This window comes from Malania oleifera, chromosome 9, assembly GCF_029873635.1.
Source record: "Malania oleifera isolate guangnan ecotype guangnan chromosome 9, ASM2987363v1, whole genome shotgun sequence".
NCBI lineage: Eukaryota > Viridiplantae > Streptophyta > Magnoliopsida > Santalales > Ximeniaceae > Malania > Malania oleifera.
In genome coordinates, this window is record NC_080425.1 from 48,163,678 (window position 1) to 48,185,993 (window position 22,316).

The window sequence follows — 22,316 nt, forward strand, 5'->3', positions numbered from 1 at the left end:
AACAGAGAGAATAGTTTGGGAATGATTCTCATTAATTGAATAATAATTATGATTTACAATGATTCCTACTTATAGAAATTACAAGGGTTCTAAACTAAGAAAAGAATCACTAATTAGTTTACCTAATAAAGATACATTCCTAATTTATAATCATTGACTAATTACTGCCTAATTTAAAGTCAACAATCTTGCCTAATTACTGCTGAATATCTTTCCAACAGTCACACATTAGGGAGAGTGTTCGATAGCTTGAAGCACATTGTTGGCCCACCACCTAACAGCTTAAGTGTTACGAAAAGCCGCGACTTAACAACGGGAGTACTATTAACTGCCATGGCAGTAAATCTTGCAAGAAAAAAAGTGGATTTTTTTGAAGATTTCAACTAAGCCAAACTTATGATGCCAAAAACTTACATCTGCTATGTAACTAATTCCATTCATGATTTGATTTTTTGTCCACCCTTTATCCTTTTCCAACTCAACATCACAAGCCCGAGCCCTCCTTGTAACAGCCAAGTAGTTGTGCACTCTTCCAACAACTTATTTAGTTCAAAAAGTAAAATAGACTCTTCTAGAAAAAAAGAAGAAGATAAGTATAAGTTCATTGAACTAGAAAAGTAAAAGCTGGAGGACAAGGTGTCATCCAACCAAAGAGGCTACACTGTCAATTAAAAATGAACAGCCCCCACTCCTTGCAAGTCACACAATGACCCTCCCCTAAAATATCCTTGAAGCTAAAGCTAACGAGAAGCAAAGACTCCAAGTTACACAACTCCATCCCAAAGAAAAAAAGAGGAAGTTGATCTTTGAACATTCTTTACATCCACATGGTCCAAAAGTTAGCTATCATAGCACAGTTCCACAATATTCCCCCCTTCTCACTATGGCTGAACCCCAAAATTTCATCAGAAAAAAATAACTGACTGCCTATGGAACCACCCAAGCCTCACGATCACACCCAGCAAAAAATAGAGCCTAAAGCTGCCTAGCTGCCTGACAAAGAAGGAAAAGATGCTTACTAGTCTTAATAGAAGGCAGACACATTGCACAAATATCTGGACTGATAGCTTTCTTAGGTCTTCTCACCTGCAACAAATCATTAATACTATTAAGAACCAAAGTAAACATGAAACTTGAAGGCCCTAATCTTGAAACAAACCTTAGCCTCTCACCATATTTTCTCCGGAGAAAAGTCAGAAGGGTAAGGTGATTCAATAAATGCAATATGAAAGATTAAGAGGGAAAATGTTCCAGGACTGTCCCTGAGGCAAATGTGAGCATCACTCCTCAAATAGGGAACAAAAGAATCCAAAACTGTCATCAAATTGACAAGCTCTTCTTCTTCTCTTCTACTAAGATTCTATAAGAAATAAAGTGACCTACTCCATTAGGAATTGGAGACAGCGCCAAGAGCATTGAGCAAAGACGAAATTCTAAATAGATGAAAAGCCAAAACTAGCTAGGTGCCTTTGACCTAAGGATCTTTCCAAAAACAAATAGTATTACCATTACCAACCTTCTAATAAGGAAACAAAAAATTCGATGTATGAGAGGCAAACTTCCAAGGGCTCGCATGACTGGTATAAAATTATAAATACTTCCTCTAATGCTATGAAGACCATGCTTAATCTTAATAACCTAAATCTCAAAAGCTTATTCTTCAAGAGGGGCCTCCACAACCACTTTCCCACTAGACATATGTTTTTAGACAACAAATTCCCAAACCCCAAACCCCCATGTCACTTGGACCTCTTAACCACATCCCACTTTTTTAAATGATCCCTTTCACAGCCACTCATGCCAATCCGAAGAAAATCTCTCATAATCTTCTGTAGCTAATCTGCTACCTCATCAGGAATCCAGAAACGAGACAAGAAATAAATGTGAATACTCAAAAGACAATCACTAGTAAGTGTGATACAAGCACTTAAAGAAATGTAAACCTTCTTCCAACCCTCCAATCTCCTACCCACTCTCTCAACCACTGGATCCTAAAAAGATATTCATCTAGGATTACCCCATAAATTAAAACCAAGATATGGTTCAAGAGAATGAAGTAAAACCAGCAAGAGAAGTAAAAATCCCCATCTCACCTGAATCCATGTTAATCCAAACCACAACACTCTTAGGCATATCAATCTATAATCCTGCAATTTTCTCATGAATTTTAACAAAGCAAGTGCTTTCCAGAACTGGTGCTTAACTACTAGTCAAAATATATTTTATTCTTTGGAGGAGGCTCTATTTCTTGGGATTTTCACTTTTTTAGAAATCACAATGCAAGAAATGTTGATGACCTTACTGTTTTGTTTAGAGTGTTGGACTCTTTTGCTCCTCAAGTGAGGAATGATTCAAAGATTTGGGTTGGGGATGCTACTTCTTTTACTATGAAATATTTCTTCCCTTATTTGTTGAAAAACTCAATCTCTTTTTCTTTCCCCATGATTAATTTTATCTGAAAAGCAATGGCTCCTTTTAAGATCAAGGCTTTCATGTGTACTCAGGCTGTCAATAGGCTTAATCCTAATGATTTGTTGCAGGTAGAAAGGCCTTACAAGGCTATCAATATGGATATATGCATTATTTGTTTAGAGTCGAGTGAAACTAGTGATAATTTCTTTGCGACAAAGGGTGTTGGTGAGCGTTGGCATTGTTGGATAAGGGGCTGTCTGTCTAATGTTTGGTTCTCAGTGAAAATTAACGTGAACCCAAATCCTAGTTTAGTGCTTCTAGGGGCATTAGACAAGGAGATCCTTCATCCCCTTCTTTATTCGTCCTTGCAGCTGATGTGCTGAGTAGGATGATGGATAGGGCTGTAGAGAGGGGGCTGGTTAGAGGCTTAGAAATAGGGAGAGAGGAAGTGGAGCTACCCCACCTCTAGTTCTCTAATGATACCATTTTCTTCCTTGATGATCAAAGCCCCTCTTTCATAAGAATTTTGGGTATTCTACAAATCTTTGAAAGGGTGTCTAGTCTCAAAATTAATATGGGGAAAAGCGGTTTAGTAGCTTTGAATGTACCTGAGGAGCGCGTCAAGGAGCAGACCACTGAAATGGGGTATGGCATTCTAGATTGACCTTTGACTGACTTAGGGGTTCATTTTTGGGGTAACCCTTGAGCAAGCAAAGTTTTGGAATTTAGTGGTGGAAAAGGGTGACAAAGAGGTTGTAAGGGAGGAAGGGGGATCTCTTCTCTTTTGGGGAAAGAATCTCTAATTGAGGCTTGCCTTTCTTGCAACCCGCTTTATTTTTTGTTTGTTTTTTAAGATTCCAATGGGAATTGCTGGTAAGCTTGAGAAAATTATGAGAGATTTACGGTGTTCAATGTGGGGGATCATAGAGATTACTTAGAAGAGAATAGGTCTGTACATTTAAGGAGGGAGGGTGGGTCTAGGTAAGTTGGTGTCTATAAACACTGCTCTTTTAGCCAAATGGTTATGGTGCTTCCCTCAAGAAGAATCTTCCTTTTGGCATTGAGAAATAAGAAGTAAGCTTGGGATGAGAAGGGGAGGTATACCAACATTAATTTAAAGATGTTCTTTAGGGAATCTGTGGAGGCCCATTTCTCATAATTATCGTTCCTTCATCCCTCACGCTAAACTTAGGGGGGGGTTCACTTATTCGCTTCTAGAAAGACCCTTGGCTAGGTAATGTAGTTTTGTCAACCTTTTTCCCTCCTCTCTTTCATTTAAGTGCTAAGAAAAATAGAGCCATATCTTTCTTTGTTAGGGTTCTAAGTAGTCCTTTGGTTTCCTAGAATCTCTATTTTAGACGACCTCTTAATGATAGGGAGATGGAGGAGTTGTCTTCTTTGTTATCTTTATTGAATGGAAGTAATCTTTCGTCTAGGAGGGATGTTAGTTCTTGGTCCTTGGATGAGTCGGGAGTTTATACTTGCAAATCTTTTTTTGAATTCTTGATCCATTCTAATTCTTCATTTCTGCTCTTTATTATCATATGGAAGGCCAATGCTCCCCCAAAAATTAAAGCTTTCACTTGGTTGGTTGTGCCTAATAAAATAAATTCTAATAACTTGTTGCAGATCGAAAGACCTTTGAAGACTCACTTCCCAATGTATGTGATTGGAACTCATAAGTGAGAGGGAGTTCGTTGAGAATTCCACTTGTGAGTTTGTCTCACATTGAAAAAATATAGTTGAAAATGGGTGCTTATACACATGGTTGAACCCAAGACTCATTAGGCTTAAGCTTTTGTGTCAAGTTGGTATCCACTCGTGTACATCAAGCCAACCCATGTAGACTTCCCCAATCTAAACAATTACTTAATTTTTTTTATTAGGTGGGACTAAGGCTTGGTTTTGGTTTTTGTTGAGGTATCAGCATCAAGGTTTGGGGAGGAGTAAGAATGGGTTGGTTTTGTGGAAATGCACCATTGTTTCTCTTTCTAGATTTTGTGGATCAAAAGGAATGTAAGGAATTTTAAATAAAAAACATTTCTTCCCATTTATTATGGAATAGAGTTGTTTTCCTTGCCTCCTTTTGGCCCTTTGGGCACTCTTTTATGTTCTTTCGAGCTGTGTTTTCTTCATTCCGGAGGGATTAGAGTGGGGCTTTATTGTAATTGTTTTCTAGTCAGTTTTAAGAGGATATCTAATCCTCCATCCATTCTTTGTAACTCTTTCTCTTTTCTATTAACGTTATTCTAATTCTATTAAAATAAGTAAAATACAAGACAAAATGGTGAACTAGGAAAAGCACATATGAGATTTTTCACTAGCTAGAGACAAGTTAAAAACATTAATCAATATTTAGGGCCTATTAAATGAATCATTTTCCACAAGCTCAATCAGGGTATGTTTGCTTTTAGGCTAGGAAAGGGTAAGATTGGCTAAACTCCTTATAGTCCATGCTTGGTTTAGCAATAAAGGAATTGGTCAGGCTAAGTTTTCCCTAGCCCATGTACATGGTACAGAAGGATCCCCCTCAAAAGTGAGCACAGGCAAGTTTTTTTGTGAGTTGGTATAAAAACTAAATCAGAAAAGAAATAGATTTCACTCATGTCTTAATCCTTTCCCTCATGAATGGTAGGTCAAACACAGAACAAGACAACTATCATAGCCAACTCAGTCCTACAAAATCTTACATGGTATAGAAGGATTCCCCCTCAAAAGTGAGCACAGGCCAAGTTTTTTTGTGAGTTGGTATAAAAACTAAATCAGAAAAGAAATAGATTTCACTCATGTCCTAATCCTTTCCCTCATGAATGGTAGGTCAAACACAGAACAAGACACCTATCATAGCCAACTCAGTCCTACAAAACCTTAGCTTGGGAAACCAAAGCACCCTCAAGAGCTATATCCTCCATTAAAACAATATGATGCTCACATTAAATTTTGAGGCTATGCCTGTGTGTCAGGTTATGAACTAAATTTATTAGTAATCTACATTCAAAGATTAATAACTATGTAACCCACCATCAACAACCATGGCTATATAGCCAATTCAGGCCTACAAAACCTCAGGTTGTGAGACAAAAGCACCCTCAAGGGTTACGTCCTCCATTAAAACAATATGATATTTGCATAAAAATTGTGGCTATGCATGTGTCTCAGGTTATGATCTATTTTATTAGTAATCTACATTCAAAGATTAAGAACTATGTACCCGGCCATCAACAACACCTCTTCATTTCTTGATTTTTTGTTTTCATCACAAAAGAAGTGTATTAATAGAGAAAGAATATCTTCATTTCTTGATATAAATGCTTAAATACAAGCATAGCAATATTGTTATTCCTTATAAACAAAGTTACACATAGTATCATAAATTGAAACTTAAAATTAATATTGGCCAATGAGTTCACAATTGTTAATAGATTTAATTAGGTACCTACGTGAGTGTGAAAAGCAAGAAGAGATAATATTCATTCATGCAAAGTGATTCAAACTTTTATGGATAAAACATCACATGCTACAAATTCTCATTCTTAAATAATAATACTCTTACTAGTAAATTCTGAGGCTTGATGTCACGATGGCAAATACCAATGCAGTTATGTATATAAGCAAGAGCCCTGCAGATCTGCTCCAAAAATCAGAAAAAGAAAAATTAACATGTGTGAGATCTGTCAAAATCTTGAATAGGTAATCCAAGCAAGTATAGTAATTAGTAACTTATTTCCATTACAAATATGAAAAATATTTGCATTCCAATTTCAATTAGAAGATTCTTTCTGTGAAAATGTCAAGGGTTATAGAAGGATATTATTGTACTTTAACATTTTTGTCAAATCAAAATATGTAAGTGACAGTAGCCAGGGCCATAGAATTGGCCTCTTCCCTTTGCACACTCTCTACCTCTCTCTTAGAATTTCTTTTTTATTACAGAAAAGTAAAGAAGCATTAGGATATTCTTAAACTGTTTCTTTTGAACTCAAAAACGGGAGATCATAATAGATCCTGTAGGAATAAACATACACTAACACATTCATTAGCATGCTTTGAAAATATGTGCAACAAGTAAAAATGAAAATATAAGAACCCAAGTCTTTGACGCATGTAGTCCATATAGCATCTCTTTCTCTCCCTCAAACACATTACAAGAACATTATAGATTATGTAGAAGTAAACATATGTTGATACATTGGATAAAACATTAGCATGCTTGGAAAATATGTAAAAAAAGTAAAATGAAATATAAGAACCGAATTCTATCTCTCCGTCTCTCTGTGTGTGTTTTGTCTTTCATGATTTCTCTCTTTATTTTACCCCAATCAAAATTGTTACTTATCATTTCTATAATAATTATTTTAGGATAAACTACAACTAGCCCAAAAGGCACAACGTGCATATCTCTGTGCATGTGCGTCGGGTTTTTCCGATTTTCTGTCTTTAGTTTGTCCTCCAATCAGATTGTTATTTCTCATTTGTGCTCCAATTACTTTCACATTAAACTACAACCAGGCCCAAGAAGCACGACCTGTTAGAAGATGGGTCAACAAAGTGTTTCAAGGCCTCCATTCCCAAGGGTCCCTCAAAATACACAAACAAAATGTGCAGCCCCACTACAGATGAGACAACCAAAGAGAGAACAAAATGTAAATGGGGGCAAGGAGATCCAGATCCAGCCTCCAGTACTCCTAAGAAAACCAAAGATATGACAAGAAATAAGGGCCACCTACCCTGACCCTTAAAGAATACCCAAGCAATAATGACACTGCCAGCTACTCTAACTTACTGTGCAGAAATATACATGTCCAAAAAATAATCATAGTGATGTAGGACAAGAAGAAAAACCTTGGAAGATCCTTGCTGGAAAATAATTAAGAAGCGTTGGGTCAAGGAATTGTGGGGTTAAGTTAGTAGTTTATTATGTGTGATTAGTAATTTATTATCTGTGTTCAGTATTAATTAGTATAGGATTATGTGTATTTGGGGCTTGTTTATAATATTTGGTGTAAAGTAGGGGTATATTTGTAATGTAATGTTGATTTAGGGTTTGAAGTGTAATTTCATGTAAAGAGGCTTTCTTATAAAGAGTGTATGAAAACCATGTTGTAGGCAGTTGTTGATGAATTTGAATTGTTAATTGAACATGAGTTCCCCTCTAGTATCTCCTCTCTCCTCCCTTCCCCTTCCTTCCTCTCTTCTAATTTCTCCATGGCTGCAGAACCTTGATGCTGCCCCTGCATCATTTGGTATCAGAGCCCAACCACGACCTCCATTCTTCCATTTCAGTCCACCCATTCTCCCTCACTCTTCTTCTTTTCTCTTCCTCTTCTTCCTTCTCTTCTTCTTCTTTCTTCTCTGTTTCTGATCTCCCATTCAGTCCATAATCCCCTGCTGCCCAGCAGCAGTCTGCCCTCTTCTTGTCTGTTTCTCTTTTCTCCTTCTCTTCTTCTTCTTCTCTTAATTCTCTCTCATAATTCTCTCACCTCTCTCATTTCTGAATTCTGTGGCTGTCTCTTGGCAATTTCTGACAGTTTCTGTCCAGCAACTCCTTCAACCTCCCATCCTCTTTTTTTCTCTCCAATAACGCTCTCAACTCTCTTTCTCATTTCTGAATTCTGTGGCTGTCTCTTGGCAGTTTCTATCCAGCAACTCCTCCAACCTTCCATCTTCTTCTTTTCTCTCCTGCAGTTTTTCTAATTCTCTCTATCTCTCTCTCTCTCTCTCTCTCTATATATATATATATATATTTATATATAATTCAGAATTTCAGTTTAAAAAAAAAACTGAAAAGCAGTTCTGCAGTTTCGGAACTTTTTATAAATTCCAGTAGAGTTCACAGATCTCGAACACCACTTTCCAGCGACCATCCTGCAACACCACCAACCAAAACAGAACCCCCTGAAATCCTTCCCCTCAAAATTTCATCGCCGTCTGACCACTGGAGGACCCCCATGCACAGGCCAAACATACTCCAGCCATCAGCCTTCAAGAGTCACTAGTGTCTTGTGTTTTTCTCATCACACCACCACCACTGCTCTCCCCACCCACTGATCTGCAGTCACCTGAAGTTTCATCACCGGAATCTTGCTGCCGGTGACTCACATGTCTCATGCGCCGGCGAAGCATGTGAGAAAGTCTCCCAAAGTCTTCTACAATTTCCTGACTCATGAGAAATTGTTTGCAGCCACTATATTTTGAATTTCCCCATGATAATTTGATCTGCAGCTTGATATTTGATCGCAGACAAAATATATTGTAAGCAAGCACGATAATTTGTCACAAAACCCAAGAAATAATCACTGATAGTATCAAAAATCAGGTTTTTTTGCTGTAATTTGTGAGTTTTCTTCGTGAATTTGTTTCATTTCAGCAGGACAACTAATATCAAGGTAAATTAAAGATAGTTTTTTTTTTTTTTTTTTGGAGAAATTGGGAGTAAGGCTTGTGGGAAATTGTGTTAAAGGGTTGAGATATATAGCTGTAGCATGTATAAGCATAAATTTTGCAACATGGAGACAAATTATAGGAAAAAAGGTTTCAACACCTTTCTCAAATGTGGAGAAAAGGTTTGCAAAATCATCATTGATGGAAGATGTCCAATGAATGTGGTTTCCATAAATGGATTCATTCGTATGCAGCTTCATCCGGAACCTCAACCAAAGCCTTATATGATATCTCGTGGGTGCATATTTGTCTAATGTTTGGTGTGATATCCTACCTATGAAGATTGACCATGTACTCCTCGGTTCTCCTTGGTTGGATAATTTAGGTGTAACTCAAGGACATGAGAACACATGTCTTTCACTCTAATGGGAAGAAAATCGTTTTGAAGTCTGCTCTACCAATGAACCAAGACAAAGAATCAGTCATAAATACTCAGCTTGAAGACAATACGAGGAAGGGAATTAATGTGTTTAAAGACATCCAAAGTCCTTCAAACATTCCTATTGTAGAGTTTGTCATCCCAAATGAGTTCATTGATGCTGATTCCCAAGTCAAGTTTATGGTGCTGCCAATGGAACATGGTTTCTCTTGCCTCATAAGTGCTGGCCTTCAAAAAGTCCAAGTTTGCTTCTCCCTTTTGATCCTCCAACATTTCAAAATTCAAGACTGAATTTTTTCCAACTAGGGGAGAGTTGAAGTAGGACAAGAAGTAAGATCTTGGGAAGATCCTTGCTGGAAAATAATTAAGAAGAGTTGGACGAAATTGTGGGGTTAAGTTAGTAGTTTATCATGTGTGATTAATAGTTTATTATTTGTGTTCAGTATTAATTAGTATAGGATTATGTGTATTTGGGGCTTGTTTGTAATATTTTTGTAAAGTAGGGGTATATTTGTAATGTAATGTTGTTTTAGGGGTTTAAGTGTAATTTCATGTAAAGAGGCTTTCTTATAAATAGTGTATGAAAACCATGTTGTAGGCAGTTGTTGATGAATTTGAATTGTTAATTGAACGTGAGTCCCCCCTAGTATCTCTTCTCTCCTCCCTTCCCCTTCCTTCCTCTCTTCTAATTTCTCCAAGGCTGCAGAACCTTGATACTGCCCCTGCATCACATAGTAAATTGAATAATAACTCTCTCTCTCTCATACACAACCCATTGTTCTTCTTTTAAGGTTTTTCTATGACTCCCAATTCATGGGCATGGCCACTATATAAGAATGCATGAAAAGAAATTCACCAAATATACACACTTGAAAAATTTTCTAACATATGGAACCAAGAATTTCTACATGTAAATCAATGATCTTGTGTGATCAAGAATGAGAATGACTATGTCAAAGCTCTGATCTGGAGGTGCTTTTCAACCATATTTATTCATCTCCTTTCTTTTGCTTGGAATGGGTTAATTTCCTCACATTTAATTTCAGTTATTGATTGACTATTCCTCATGATCCTGTTTTTTTTAAATATAGTTTGCATCCAAATGTAGAGATTACATTTTAGCTTCATGTTGGAATGCAAGAAGAATTTGATATTTGAAAGTTTTTTCCTTTATCTTTCATCGAGTCTTAAAATATTCTAAATATTTTAATTTTTTGCTTAGGAATGATTAATTGATTTACTTACTAAGATAGGGTGACAACTAGAGTAACATAGAACAACTGCATAAATTTTTAACCTTCTTATCTGCACAGCTTAGTATCATATAAAAAAATGGGAGCTTAGTGAAGTGCGGCCTGCAGAGTCAATTTGTATAATATATTACTAAAAATTACAAGATGCCAGTTGAGGCCCAAAGATACATTCATATGTACACAATTGATCACAAGCAAGGTTAAAATTTGATTAGAACTTTATTTTGAATAATAAAATCATGGGCAAAATTTCTCATATATTCTTTCAATCATGGAGAACGTAAAGATCTACGCAACAAGCCTTTTTTTTGCATTTGAATATCAGAGGATGAAGAAGAAAATGTAGCACAGAGATGAGATGACTACATACCTGATAGGTGTAGAGTTTAACATAAATTAAGGGCATTCTCTGGTTGATCCTGCTGTAGTGTCTTGCAATACGATTAACAGTTTCAGGAACAAATTCAAGCACAAGATTCAGGTATATCTCCTCCTTGTCCGTAGTTGAAAAGAAACAATGCTTAAGGGCAACAATATTAGGATGGTCCAACATCTGCATAATTTGTAACTCCCTATTCTTGTAGCGCTTGTCTTGAAGAACTTTCTTGATAGCAACAATTTCACCAGTTTCTCGACATTTTGCCTAAAAAAAGTTAAAATTTTATCAAGAACGCAGTCAAGAATTAATTCCACAGATTAATATGAAAGCTTTACTTACTTGAAAAACGACTCCAAAGGAGCCAGTTCCAACCACATGTTCCGATATGTAACTGATTGTCTGTCGACTCAAACAAGAAACATGTCACAAAAACCATAAAAAGTTCAGCAAACTAAATGATCATATTGATCAATCTGAAAAACTATATTTTCTGCATGAATTTTCCCCAACCTGCCTAGATTGACCATTTCGACCACCTATAGTTGTTCTTATAACATGTCCTGTTTCAGCACCCACACCATCAATTATATCTGGTTCACTATCCTGCAACAAATGGAATAGTAAGAACAGAAATTACCTAAAGAATAATAATTTTGGTCCAAGCAGTTAGACCAAAGGTACTTCATTTAGTGAAGATACACAAGATACATGCTAACAGTGCCCTTATACAAGATAAACCACTACAGATCCACGTTAATTAGCATTGCTTACTTAGTACTGAATATGATTAAAAGAATGGGAGTCAGTCACAGGAAAACTGCACCAGTAAGAAAGGGACAAAAAGTTTGAATCACCAAACATGAAAATTTCTTAACTACAGAAACTTACCCTTTCTTCATCCTGGTCCACTTTGTCCCTCAACCTCATCTCAAGCATCTCTCTTCCCAGCCAGTCAACAGAACTTGATGATCCTGTAAAGCCATTAACACTCCTGGAACTACTGCCTGCTCCCCCATGTCCTAGGCTGGCCGACGCCATATATATTCCTGTTGGGTATCACACAAGCTAATGTTTGGTACCGTTTTCATTATTCGTTGTGATTTTTCCTTCCATCCTATCCAAGCACCAATCTTCCTGATGCACAAAAAAATTATCAAGCCAATGGAAGAAATAGCATAAGGGAATCCATCTTTTTGGAATACTACACATGAAGGAACTCGATATGATGATAGTTAAGCTCATGAAAATGAGAGAAAAGGAAGCAATGCCTAAAAAATTAGAGATATACATACCCCTCTTGTTTGGGAAATATTCAAGGAAAAATTGCATTAGCATCATCCAGTAAAAGCAAGAAAAGTCAAAATTCTAAATAAAAGCATGTTCATTTTCTTCAATGTGTAGGTAAATATATAAGTAAGAGTGTGCATGTGCTAGAGAGAGAGGGGCCATCATCCTTCCGCTGCATCTCCTTTACATTCTCATTTGGAATAGTGTTAGATAATGGCCCAAGCTACTGTCCACTACAAATGAGTGGGAAGAGCATGTGCTTGATATCAAATTATATGCTAGTAGTAGAAGCTTTATGATGGTCTACTTATTCTAGGTTATGTTCTTATTTATGCATATGATGCTGCTACACATTTTTTTTCTTTTATGGTTCAAAGCTGATAAGTCACAGGATGGAGGCTGGCTGTCCCCTATCCATTCATCAAGGCTCAACCCAAGGTCTCGTGTGCAACCCCCAAAGACTTTGCCAGTGAGCTAGTTAACACCTTAAAAATGCATTTACGTATTATCTACTAGCTAAATGCATATTCATAGTCTCCTTTCTAAGTAAATATGAGAAATCAGCTGCAATATCTCATGATGTGCATAAAAATTTAATTGAGCTCTGAAATTTATTATTACTTAAGATGAACCACTTTTGCTCACTATATAAATTAAATTTATCCACCAGTCAAGCTTGAGCAGACATGTAGAACATGCCCACGAAATTGATAAACAGTGACAACTTACACATACAAGGGCAATAATTTTAAATTTTATCTGATTTGGTGAATGTACTTAAGCCAATGGATGAAAGACAATCCAATAACCACAAAGAAGTTACAAGGGCCCAGCATCAAAACAAGGCATCTAGGACCTAAGCCCCAAAACAAATGGTTTCACTACTCCCTGGCATCTAACTCAGTCTTTCCCCACTCTTCATACATCTTTATACCTCACAAAACCCCCAAAAGCCTCTTATTTCATCTCTCATGTCATGCCACCAGCTTACACACTCTTCCCTTTTTATACACACCTACACGCACACCTCAGTCAAAGCATGTGAAACAATATTGTCATCTTTCTGTGCAAGCGTGCAACTTCCCGCAGTTGACCAAGATTTATTGGAAAGGCTGGCCAACCACCCTTTCAATGGACAATATTGCATTAATGCATGGCAGCATCGCCATCGCCCATGCAACTTTTCAACTTCCTTTGCCCAAATTGAAGATTTTGAAATCAAACTCAAAAATTTCAACTTGATGGAAAAATTGCTATTTGCCACATTGCAGCTTTTTTGTGACTATCTCATTATAAGATATGCCAAGATAATTTTTGAATAAAAGAAGACAATATTATTGGTTTTAATAATAACAGCAGCCAAGATAGTCCATCTTCTTCCCAACATGTCTTCCTATATGGATGTTCAGTTTTCCACTTCATCTTAATCCAAGACAATTTTATTGCATGCCACAAATTCCATGTACATACTTGCTTTTAGGTGTGCAAGCACCAGGTACAATTATGTCAATGAAGATGATCAATTCTATACTAACTGAACTCCCAATGCAGCACATTTCCTCATATGTGTTCTAATAATTATTGATCAAGAGTCACCCATCAACCATAGAACAAAGCCCAAAACGCAGGAGTGAAGACTGCATCTGCCATTACTTGAACCACATGGAATCATCAACCAGCCTACTAGAAAGCATCAGCTACGATAACATTTGTTGGGTTTGCACAAAAGCAAGGAACATGCCCACGGGATTGATAGATGATAAATCACAAAAACAGAAACAATAATTCTACATTTTGATAATGTACCAACATCCATGGGCGTCAATGGATGAGACTGCAAGAGATAATCCACTATAACCATTTAGAAATTACAAGAGTTGATGCAGGACCTCTATCCATCATAAAATAATTGTTATTCAACCCTAAGTAAAACTAGGAGATAGGAGACCTTTTATAGGCTTATGCCTGGGAAACAAAAGAAATTTAGATACCTAAATAAACTAAAATAATAATTTTCAAAATACAAATATCCTAGAATCTTCTATAAAAACAAATTCCTAGAATCTTAAAGACATGATCCCAATAAAAATGCCACAAAAGAAAATTAAAATAGGATAAAAATTAGAAAGTAGAATAGATGTTGAATCATTCTCCTCATTTAGAAAGAATTCAACCTCGAAATTTAAATATCCAAAGGATCAAAAACAAAGAAAAATGATAAGACCCTGAGGTTCTATGGTGGAGAAATGGGGGAAATTTAAAGAATGTAAAATATTAAGGGAAATATGGTTTGATCACTTCGAGGGGATCTACCTCTAAATTAGCCAAAGGCTATGAATTATGCTATTGCTTCATTGCTTGCTTGAATGCCAAAAGGGCTGTAGGGGTCACATATATATAGGGTAGGGGGACTAACTCCTATTAGGACTGTAAAATATCCCCTCAAATCCTAAATGATTTGAGAATCCTAACAAAAATTAAATAATCCTAACATTAAATAGAATCCAAATTGATTGAGGACTAATATTTATTAGAAATCCCAATTGATTTGGGAATCCTAACTAAAAAATATTACATAATCCTAACATTAAATAAAATCCAAACTGATTTGAGAATTAAATTAATTAGAAATCTCAATTGATTTGGGAATCCTAACATTCCTGCCTCCTTTAAATCAGCCTTGTCCTCAAGGCTGAGCAGCAATAAACTCCAAGAATCTCTCCACTTTGTAGCTGCATGCACAATGGCTGGCATCTCTTTGTCAGTCATGCCAATGTGGGATGGAGAAAAATCTTTTTTTGGTAAAAGCAATGGTGGGTCTGTCTTGCATTAAACTTGCAACAATGTCAACTCCCAATGCATCAAACCAAATGATGAACACTTCGTTGTAATCTAGCAAGGCAAGAACTGGTGTGGTGGTCATCGCATGATTAAGCTTGACAAAGGCTTGTTCAACTTCTTTACTCCATTTGAATGCATCCTTTTTCAGTAGAGCAGTCAGTGGAGCACTAATTGTTCCATGATCCTTGACAAACTTGCAGTAGTAACCAGTCAACCTCAAGAATCCTTGCAGCATTTTTATTGTTTGTGGAATAAGCTATTTTGTCATCACTTGTATTTTAGAAGGGTCAGCTGAAACACCTTCTTGGGAAATAATATGCCCAAGGTATTCCACATGCAGTCGAGCAAAACTGCATTTAGATTTTTTGACAAACAAATGATGCTCATGAAGAGTGGTGAGTACAGTTTGCAAATGACCTAAATGATATAGCAACAGAGGAATGTGGTGATCATGCATTCACTGACGTGGCAATCCCTATGGCTCTGTAAATGGGTCAGAAAATTCTGAAATAAGACATTCTCGCCCTTCATCTTGCCCAGATTGATGTTGTAACTCCTTTGATGCTTAAAGTTGTACCAGGCAGCCATGTCGCTCCTTTTTAAGGAGTTTCTGCATACGATGGCTTGAAATTGCAGTGACATTACCACAACGTTCTCCTTCAAGAGTCATGCTCTAGCCATTCACGGTGAACTTCATAACCAATTTAGAGAAATTCCAAGTTATATCACCTAAAGTCCTTAACCATTCAATACCCAAAAACCACTTCATAGTTTTCTAGTGGCAGCAAAAAGAAATCAACATACAACCCATGATTTTGCATAGTAAGTTTAACCTTCGAACACTTGCTTTGACATGTCAAGGTCCCTCCATCTGCAACCCCCACATCAAACTTTTCACATTGCCCCATAGGATGAGTTAGTCGTTAGCAATTTTAGTGTCCATGAAACTATTATTGCTACCCGTATCAATTAAAATAGTAACAGGTTGGCATTTTAGGAAGCCATTAATTTTCATGGTTTGAAGATTAGCATAACCAAATAAAGCATGAACTTGATTCATCATTATCATCAGATTTCATACCATCCTGAGCTGAATGGTCATCCTCAAACTCTTCTGACCCCTTCACTGGTTCAATCATCAAGAGTTGTCCTTTTTTGCAACAGTGCCCTCTATGCCATTTTTCATCACAATGCCAGCATAGTCCTTTTGTCATTCGCTCTTTAAGTTCCTTCTAAGTCAATCATTTGACAAGGGGATTGTGAAGAGCAAATGATGTGATAGTGCTGCTGTCATTATGCTTGCTAATGGTCTTGTTAGAGTGACATCTTTCTTCTCCCAACTTTTCTTCTTCTAATCGTGCAAAGGAAATTGCAGCAATCATAGTTCGTGGCTAAAGCACTTTGACCTCACGCCAAATGTTGGGTAGGAGACCTTTAATAAAAGTACCAACAAGTTGGCTTTCATTCCAATCTTTAGTCCTGTTTGATAGCCGCTCAAATCGTGTCTAATACTCTAAGACAGTGCAAGTTTAGCATATTTTAGCAAGCCTTCCATCCATATTCTCATATCTAGTGGGCCCAAATCGGACAAGTAATTCAGAAACAAATTCTACCATGATGGCATTTCATAAAGAGCTTCAAACCAATCATACCATTGAATAGCATCACCATCCAGATTAATAGAGGCAATCTCAACTTTAGATATTTCTAGAGTACGGTGAAAGAAAAAGTATTTTTCAGCCCTAGAAACCCAACTTGTAGTCATCACTGTCACATCAAATAAGGACCATGATAACGCTCTCCTTGGTAACCACCTTCACGCATGTACGGATGCCCCCTACGATTAGCTAATGTAGAGACATCATATTCTCTCTCTTTATGGGAAGGTGTACTAAGTAGTTTAAAGAGCGATGCTTGGATTTCTTCAAATTGACACTTAAACATATTGCTAAGTTCAGCCTTTAGCCTAGCTTTTGTCTGGAACTCTGCTGAATTTTCTAAGGCCATCGTGTATGAGTGAAGATCATGAATTCCAAGATCTTGCTTTTGTTGGCAAGTTAACAGCATCCACAAGAATGCTGTCTTTGATAACAAATTATAAGACCCTGGGGTTTTATTGTGGAAAAATTAGGAAATTTAAAGAATGTAAAATATTAAGAGAAATGGTCACTTCGAAGGGATCTGCCTCCAAACTAGCCAAAAGCTATGAATTATGTTATTGCTTCATTGCTTGCTTGAATGCCAAAAGCCACATAGGGGTCACACACACACACACAGACACACATATATATATATGTAAGGTAGAGAAACTAACTTCTATTAGGACTATAAAATATCCCCTCAAATCTTAACTGATTTGGGAATCCTAAAAAATATTAAATAATCCTAACATTAAATAAAGTCCTAAATGATTTAGGACTCATATTAATTAGAAATCCCAATTGATTTGGGAATCCTAACTAACAAACATTAACTAATCCTAACATTAAATAGAATCCAATTAATTTGGGAATCATATTAACTAGAAATCCTAATTGATTTGGGAATCCTAACAAAAAAGTCCAGCAAAGAGACAAGTGCAATTTGACAACTTCAAAACAAAGTAGGATTGCATGATGGAAGGGCCACTGGAGGAGTAGCTAACAATTTTCTTTTCTTTTTTTTTTGGAATTATGAATTCAACAGGTTGGGACTAAGGCCCACTTTTGATCCACCTATAGTATCTTCAAGTACTTCAATCTCAATAATAACCTTTGCAACCACCTCTTCTTTAAGGACTACCTCCTCATTAATGGGCTCAAAGGAAGGCTTCTTCTAATTCATGATAAGTAGGATCAATGATCAATAAAGAGTGCAAAGCATAGAGTCAAGCTTGCCCCTACTACATCACCATCTTCCCCCTCCACTATTTTTTTTTCTTAAAAAAAAAAAAAAAAAAAAAATTGCTTTCTAATTGATCCAATCCATTCCAACCAAGTCCAAATCAAATAGAATGGTTACTTTAGATCCTCCTCTTCAACAAAGGTAGGGTTCTCTAGCACTTTTATTGTCACACTCGTCTGACTGGATTGGGGGCACAACTTATTGGCAATGACACAACTCAACAATGGCAGTGAAGCTTTGGTATAGTCCCATCAAAGGCTATTGAATCTATGTCATCAATTAGTGAAAATGAACAATGATGAGAATCGAGATGACCAAGCAATGGAGAGCCCAAGCGAGGTCCCTAAAGCCACAAGGATGATGAACAATGAATAGAAGCATCAATTGTCAATGATGACTGACAGCATACACCAAATTTCTTCTTCTTCTAAATGTTTTTTTTCTTAAATTCATCCAATTGGAATTTTTGAATGAAGAGGGATCGAGTCGAAAACTAGAAAAGGGCAATCATGATCGATGGTGAAGATAGTGGAAGAGATGGTGACACAAGGCAATTTAAGTTGATATCGTGAACTCTATGAGTTTTAGTTGAAACTCGTAAATAACTATCTCAAACACTAAAAAATATGGTGTTTTCAGCTAATTTACAATCAGCAAACCTGTCAAATAACACCACTAGTTGTGTTAGATCAAATTTTGTTCTTTGATATCACATGATGTAGGACCAAAATTCTAGTATTTTAACTTTGAACAAGAGTAGTACATAGAAGGCCTTTTACTGGTTTACTACACTTGGGGCATAAGAAAAGTAACAAGGCATAAGAGAACTAACTCAAAAAATCTACTTAAACTAAGGGTCCATTTGATATCACTATCAAAAAATATGAAAACAAAAACAAAAATGAAAACTAATAACTGAATAAGAAAACCAGCAATTGGTTAATATTTCTAAATACTAAAAAATTCAAAACCAAATTAAATAGGGGCAGACCGATGCATAAAGCTCCCATATATGTGGGGATCGGGGAAGGGGCGGACCACAATAGGTCTATAGTATGCAATCTTACCTTATATTTTTGCAAGAAGCTATTTCCACACCTTGAACCCATGACCTTCAGGTCACACAGCAACAACTTTACCATTGTAAATAATAAACATACAAAAATAATACAAATTAAACTATTATAATAAAAATATAAATTATTATAAATTATTTTAATTAATTATTATATTTAAATTCACTCTACAAGAACAATCTTATTTAACATGACAATTCAAAAATAGTAAAAAAAAAAATTATCCATTTAATTATTTTTCAAGAAATTATGGATATTTTTATTTTAATTATCCTTTAAATTCAAATAGTAATTTTATTTTAATTTTCATTAAAAATTACATATAAAATAAACAACTTAATTCACAAAAGGATATTAAAATGTTTTGACAACAATTTGTCATAACAACTAAAAATCATATTTGATCTTTAGTTTTTCAACAGCTTAAAACCAACAACAAACAGCAACATAAACAACCCCATTTTCATAATCAATTTCTTCATAGTATAAAAACAAAAAGAAAAAACAGAAATGATACAAGATAAACCGTATAATACTAATTTTCCAAATAAAAATATTTGAGAATCTTAGGTGGCATTTCATTCGTGGTACCTAGGAATATGAAGCCCATGTCATCCCATTCCTACTTTGTTTTGGGTCTAGAAAGTGATATGGCAAAATGTCACATTACCAAGAAATGAAGGATTCCCACTAAACACGCGAATCAACCACGGTAGCTCACATTCTCATTGGCATCCAATTTTTTTGCACTAAATTGTCCCACTTTTTGGGCCAACCAAACATAAATGCCCCATATGTAATATTATGATATTTATACATTGAAAATAGAAAGTAATAGAACTTTGAAATAATATTACTATCATGGTATAGTAGTATAATATTAGTATATCTTATTATTAGTTACATATTTTTGTTATTATATTCATAAAATGATATAATAATGTACTTTATCTAATATAATATGTTACTACAATGCACTAGTATGATATCTATAAAAGTAAATTATTATAGCATTAAAAATATAAAGTAATTTTCCAATATAATATACTAATGTAATACTATAATAATAATAAAATAAGGCAATTACTATATTAAAACATGAAAACAAAATTGATTACAATATTATATAATGTTATAATACTATAACATACAACATAATAACATAATATTATCTAGTTATAATAATAAAATAACGTAACATTATCATGCTAAAACATGAAAACAAAATTGATTACAATATTATATGATCTTATAATACTATAATACAGAATACGATAACATAATATTATATTATTAAAATAAATATCTTCATCTATTATGTAAAGACGATTATTCTTCATACAGCTTTGCACACTCAAGCCAAGTGTATTTTGGTAATCTATAAAGCGAATCAAACAAAAATATTCCTCCGAGACAAAGCATACAATTTAAGATTGTCACTTGGGGGGAGGGGGGCACCTTAGATCCCATGAACCACCAAATGACACCTTAAAGGTATGATCCTAATGAAAGTAACCTAAAAAAGATATTAGAAATCTAAATAGACTAAAAAATTAATTTCCCACAATAAAAATATCCTGTAATATAAAAATATGATCCCAATTAAAATAGCTTAACTAGAAAACAAAAAATAAGTTAAATTAAAAAAAAAAATAGAATAGATTTTGCACATCATTATTCATTATAGAACACTAAAACAAGACATCAAGTACCTATGCCCCCCAAAACAAAATTGTTTTCTCACCCTGGTGTCAAACCCGCCCTACTTCTCTATAACTTGTGAAACTACTCACAAGCATCTTATCTCATCTCTTATCTCATGCCATCACTTTACACACTACTCCCTATTTTTAATGCACACATAAATACACATCTCATTTATGAGCCAAAGCATGTGAAACAAGCCTTTCATCTTTACATGCAAGTGTGCAGCTTCCAAGAGTAGACCAAGATTCATTGGAAAGGCTGGCCAACCACCCTTTTAATTGGCTATTTTTCTTATCTAACTTCAGTCTACTTATTTTACTCTTAAATGAGTTTACCTGTTTTATTCAGCTAAAGTATTAAATGAGGGCACTATTTGTCTAAATAAATGATTGCATTAAATTTTAAAGATGATAACTTATGTCCTCGCATTACTGATTACACTACCCATTGTGTACATAAATTTCCTGGTAAAGCACAACAAAACATTAAAACAGTTTTAAATAAACAGGAGAGAGAGGGAGAGAGAGAGAGAGAGAGAGAGAGAGAGAGAGAAGATGCGCATACATTTTTTCTCTGTAAAAATAACTAAATGATACACATCAATATTGATCAATATTACAAGAGACATTCAACTGAGTACTTTTTTAGCATTTTGAATTAAATTTTTATAGCTAAAATTAATGCAACTTTCCTTTGATAAAGCATGAATACTTTCGCACTGCTATCCACCAAAAATCTTCTGGTACAATCAAGCAATAACTCGAACAACAAGAGGGTATAAAACTAAAATAATTAAAACTCCCTTGACACTGCACGCAAAGACAAACATATACCTCTAGTAATTCTTGTAAACCCTCAGTGATCAGATCTGTGTGTAAATTACTCCAAATTTATTCGCAACAATTTACATAAATAGAATCATATCAGAGACATCAACGTCTGAGTTCCACAGCAATCAACCATTCAAAAACTCATCCAAACAACAGCTCCAAAACCCCAACCAGATCTTGAACAAAATGTTCGATTCTCACTCACCTGAACGAATTTCCAGGAGAATCGGAAGCTGAGCTCGTGCATTGCAGCTGCAGAATTCGAATTTGGATTGCCTCCCCGATAAAAATCCTTGCAGTGAGATACAGTGATGTGGAAAGATTGGTCGGAAGCTGGAAATAGTTGATCTGATGGTTTGGTTTGTGCTGCTTTCTCTGTTTTTGCAAACAGTTTTTTCTGTTTTCAGTGTTGTGGGTAGAGCTCTTGCTCCCTTTTCAATGTCGATCTAGCAACGTTCTCTCTTACCTTTTGGATATGGGACGAAGGGTTCCCTCCGGTTCAGTCCGTCCAATGCGCGCTAGTGCGTTCTCAAGCCGCCACGTATAGGTGATAACAAGAGAAATACAGTTTCAACCCTAAATTCTTATTTATTTTAATTTCCCCTTCTTAATTTGTTTTTCCCTTTGGATACAAAATAATGATAAACCAACTATTGGATTTATATTTAATTTATAATTTAACATTTGGGAAAATGTTAAAATTATGGTTTAACAATATCTCAAAAAAAGTGCATTATAATTATTTTTACAATAATTAAAAGGTTTACAAAAATGAATTCAAGACAAAAAAAAAGTAATTTAATTTTCAAAATGAAGACAAATTGTTGT

The 22,316-nt window shown here is 35.4% G+C and overlaps 1 protein-coding gene across 1 annotated transcript in view; it reads right to left on the bottom strand.

Moving 5' to 3' along the window:
• Positions 1–22,014, bottom strand: part of LOC131164000 (shaggy-related protein kinase kappa) — a 66,681-nt gene extending 44,667 nt beyond the window's left edge. The window contains exons 1-6 of the mRNA XM_058120878.1: positions 21,694–22,014; positions 11,753–11,998; positions 11,375–11,467; positions 11,204–11,263; positions 10,856–11,128; positions 5,966–6,040 (exon numbers count right to left, since the gene is read on the bottom strand). Of these exons, the coding sequence (XP_057976861.1) occupies positions 5,966–6,040; positions 10,856–11,128; positions 11,204–11,263; positions 11,375–11,467; positions 11,753–11,902 (651 nt within the window). The 5' untranslated portion in view covers positions 11,903–11,998; positions 21,694–22,014. The remainder of the gene's footprint in view (positions 1–5,965; positions 6,041–10,855; positions 11,129–11,203; positions 11,264–11,374; positions 11,468–11,752; positions 11,999–21,693) is intronic.
• Between the last annotated feature and the right edge of the window lie 302 nt (positions 22,015–22,316).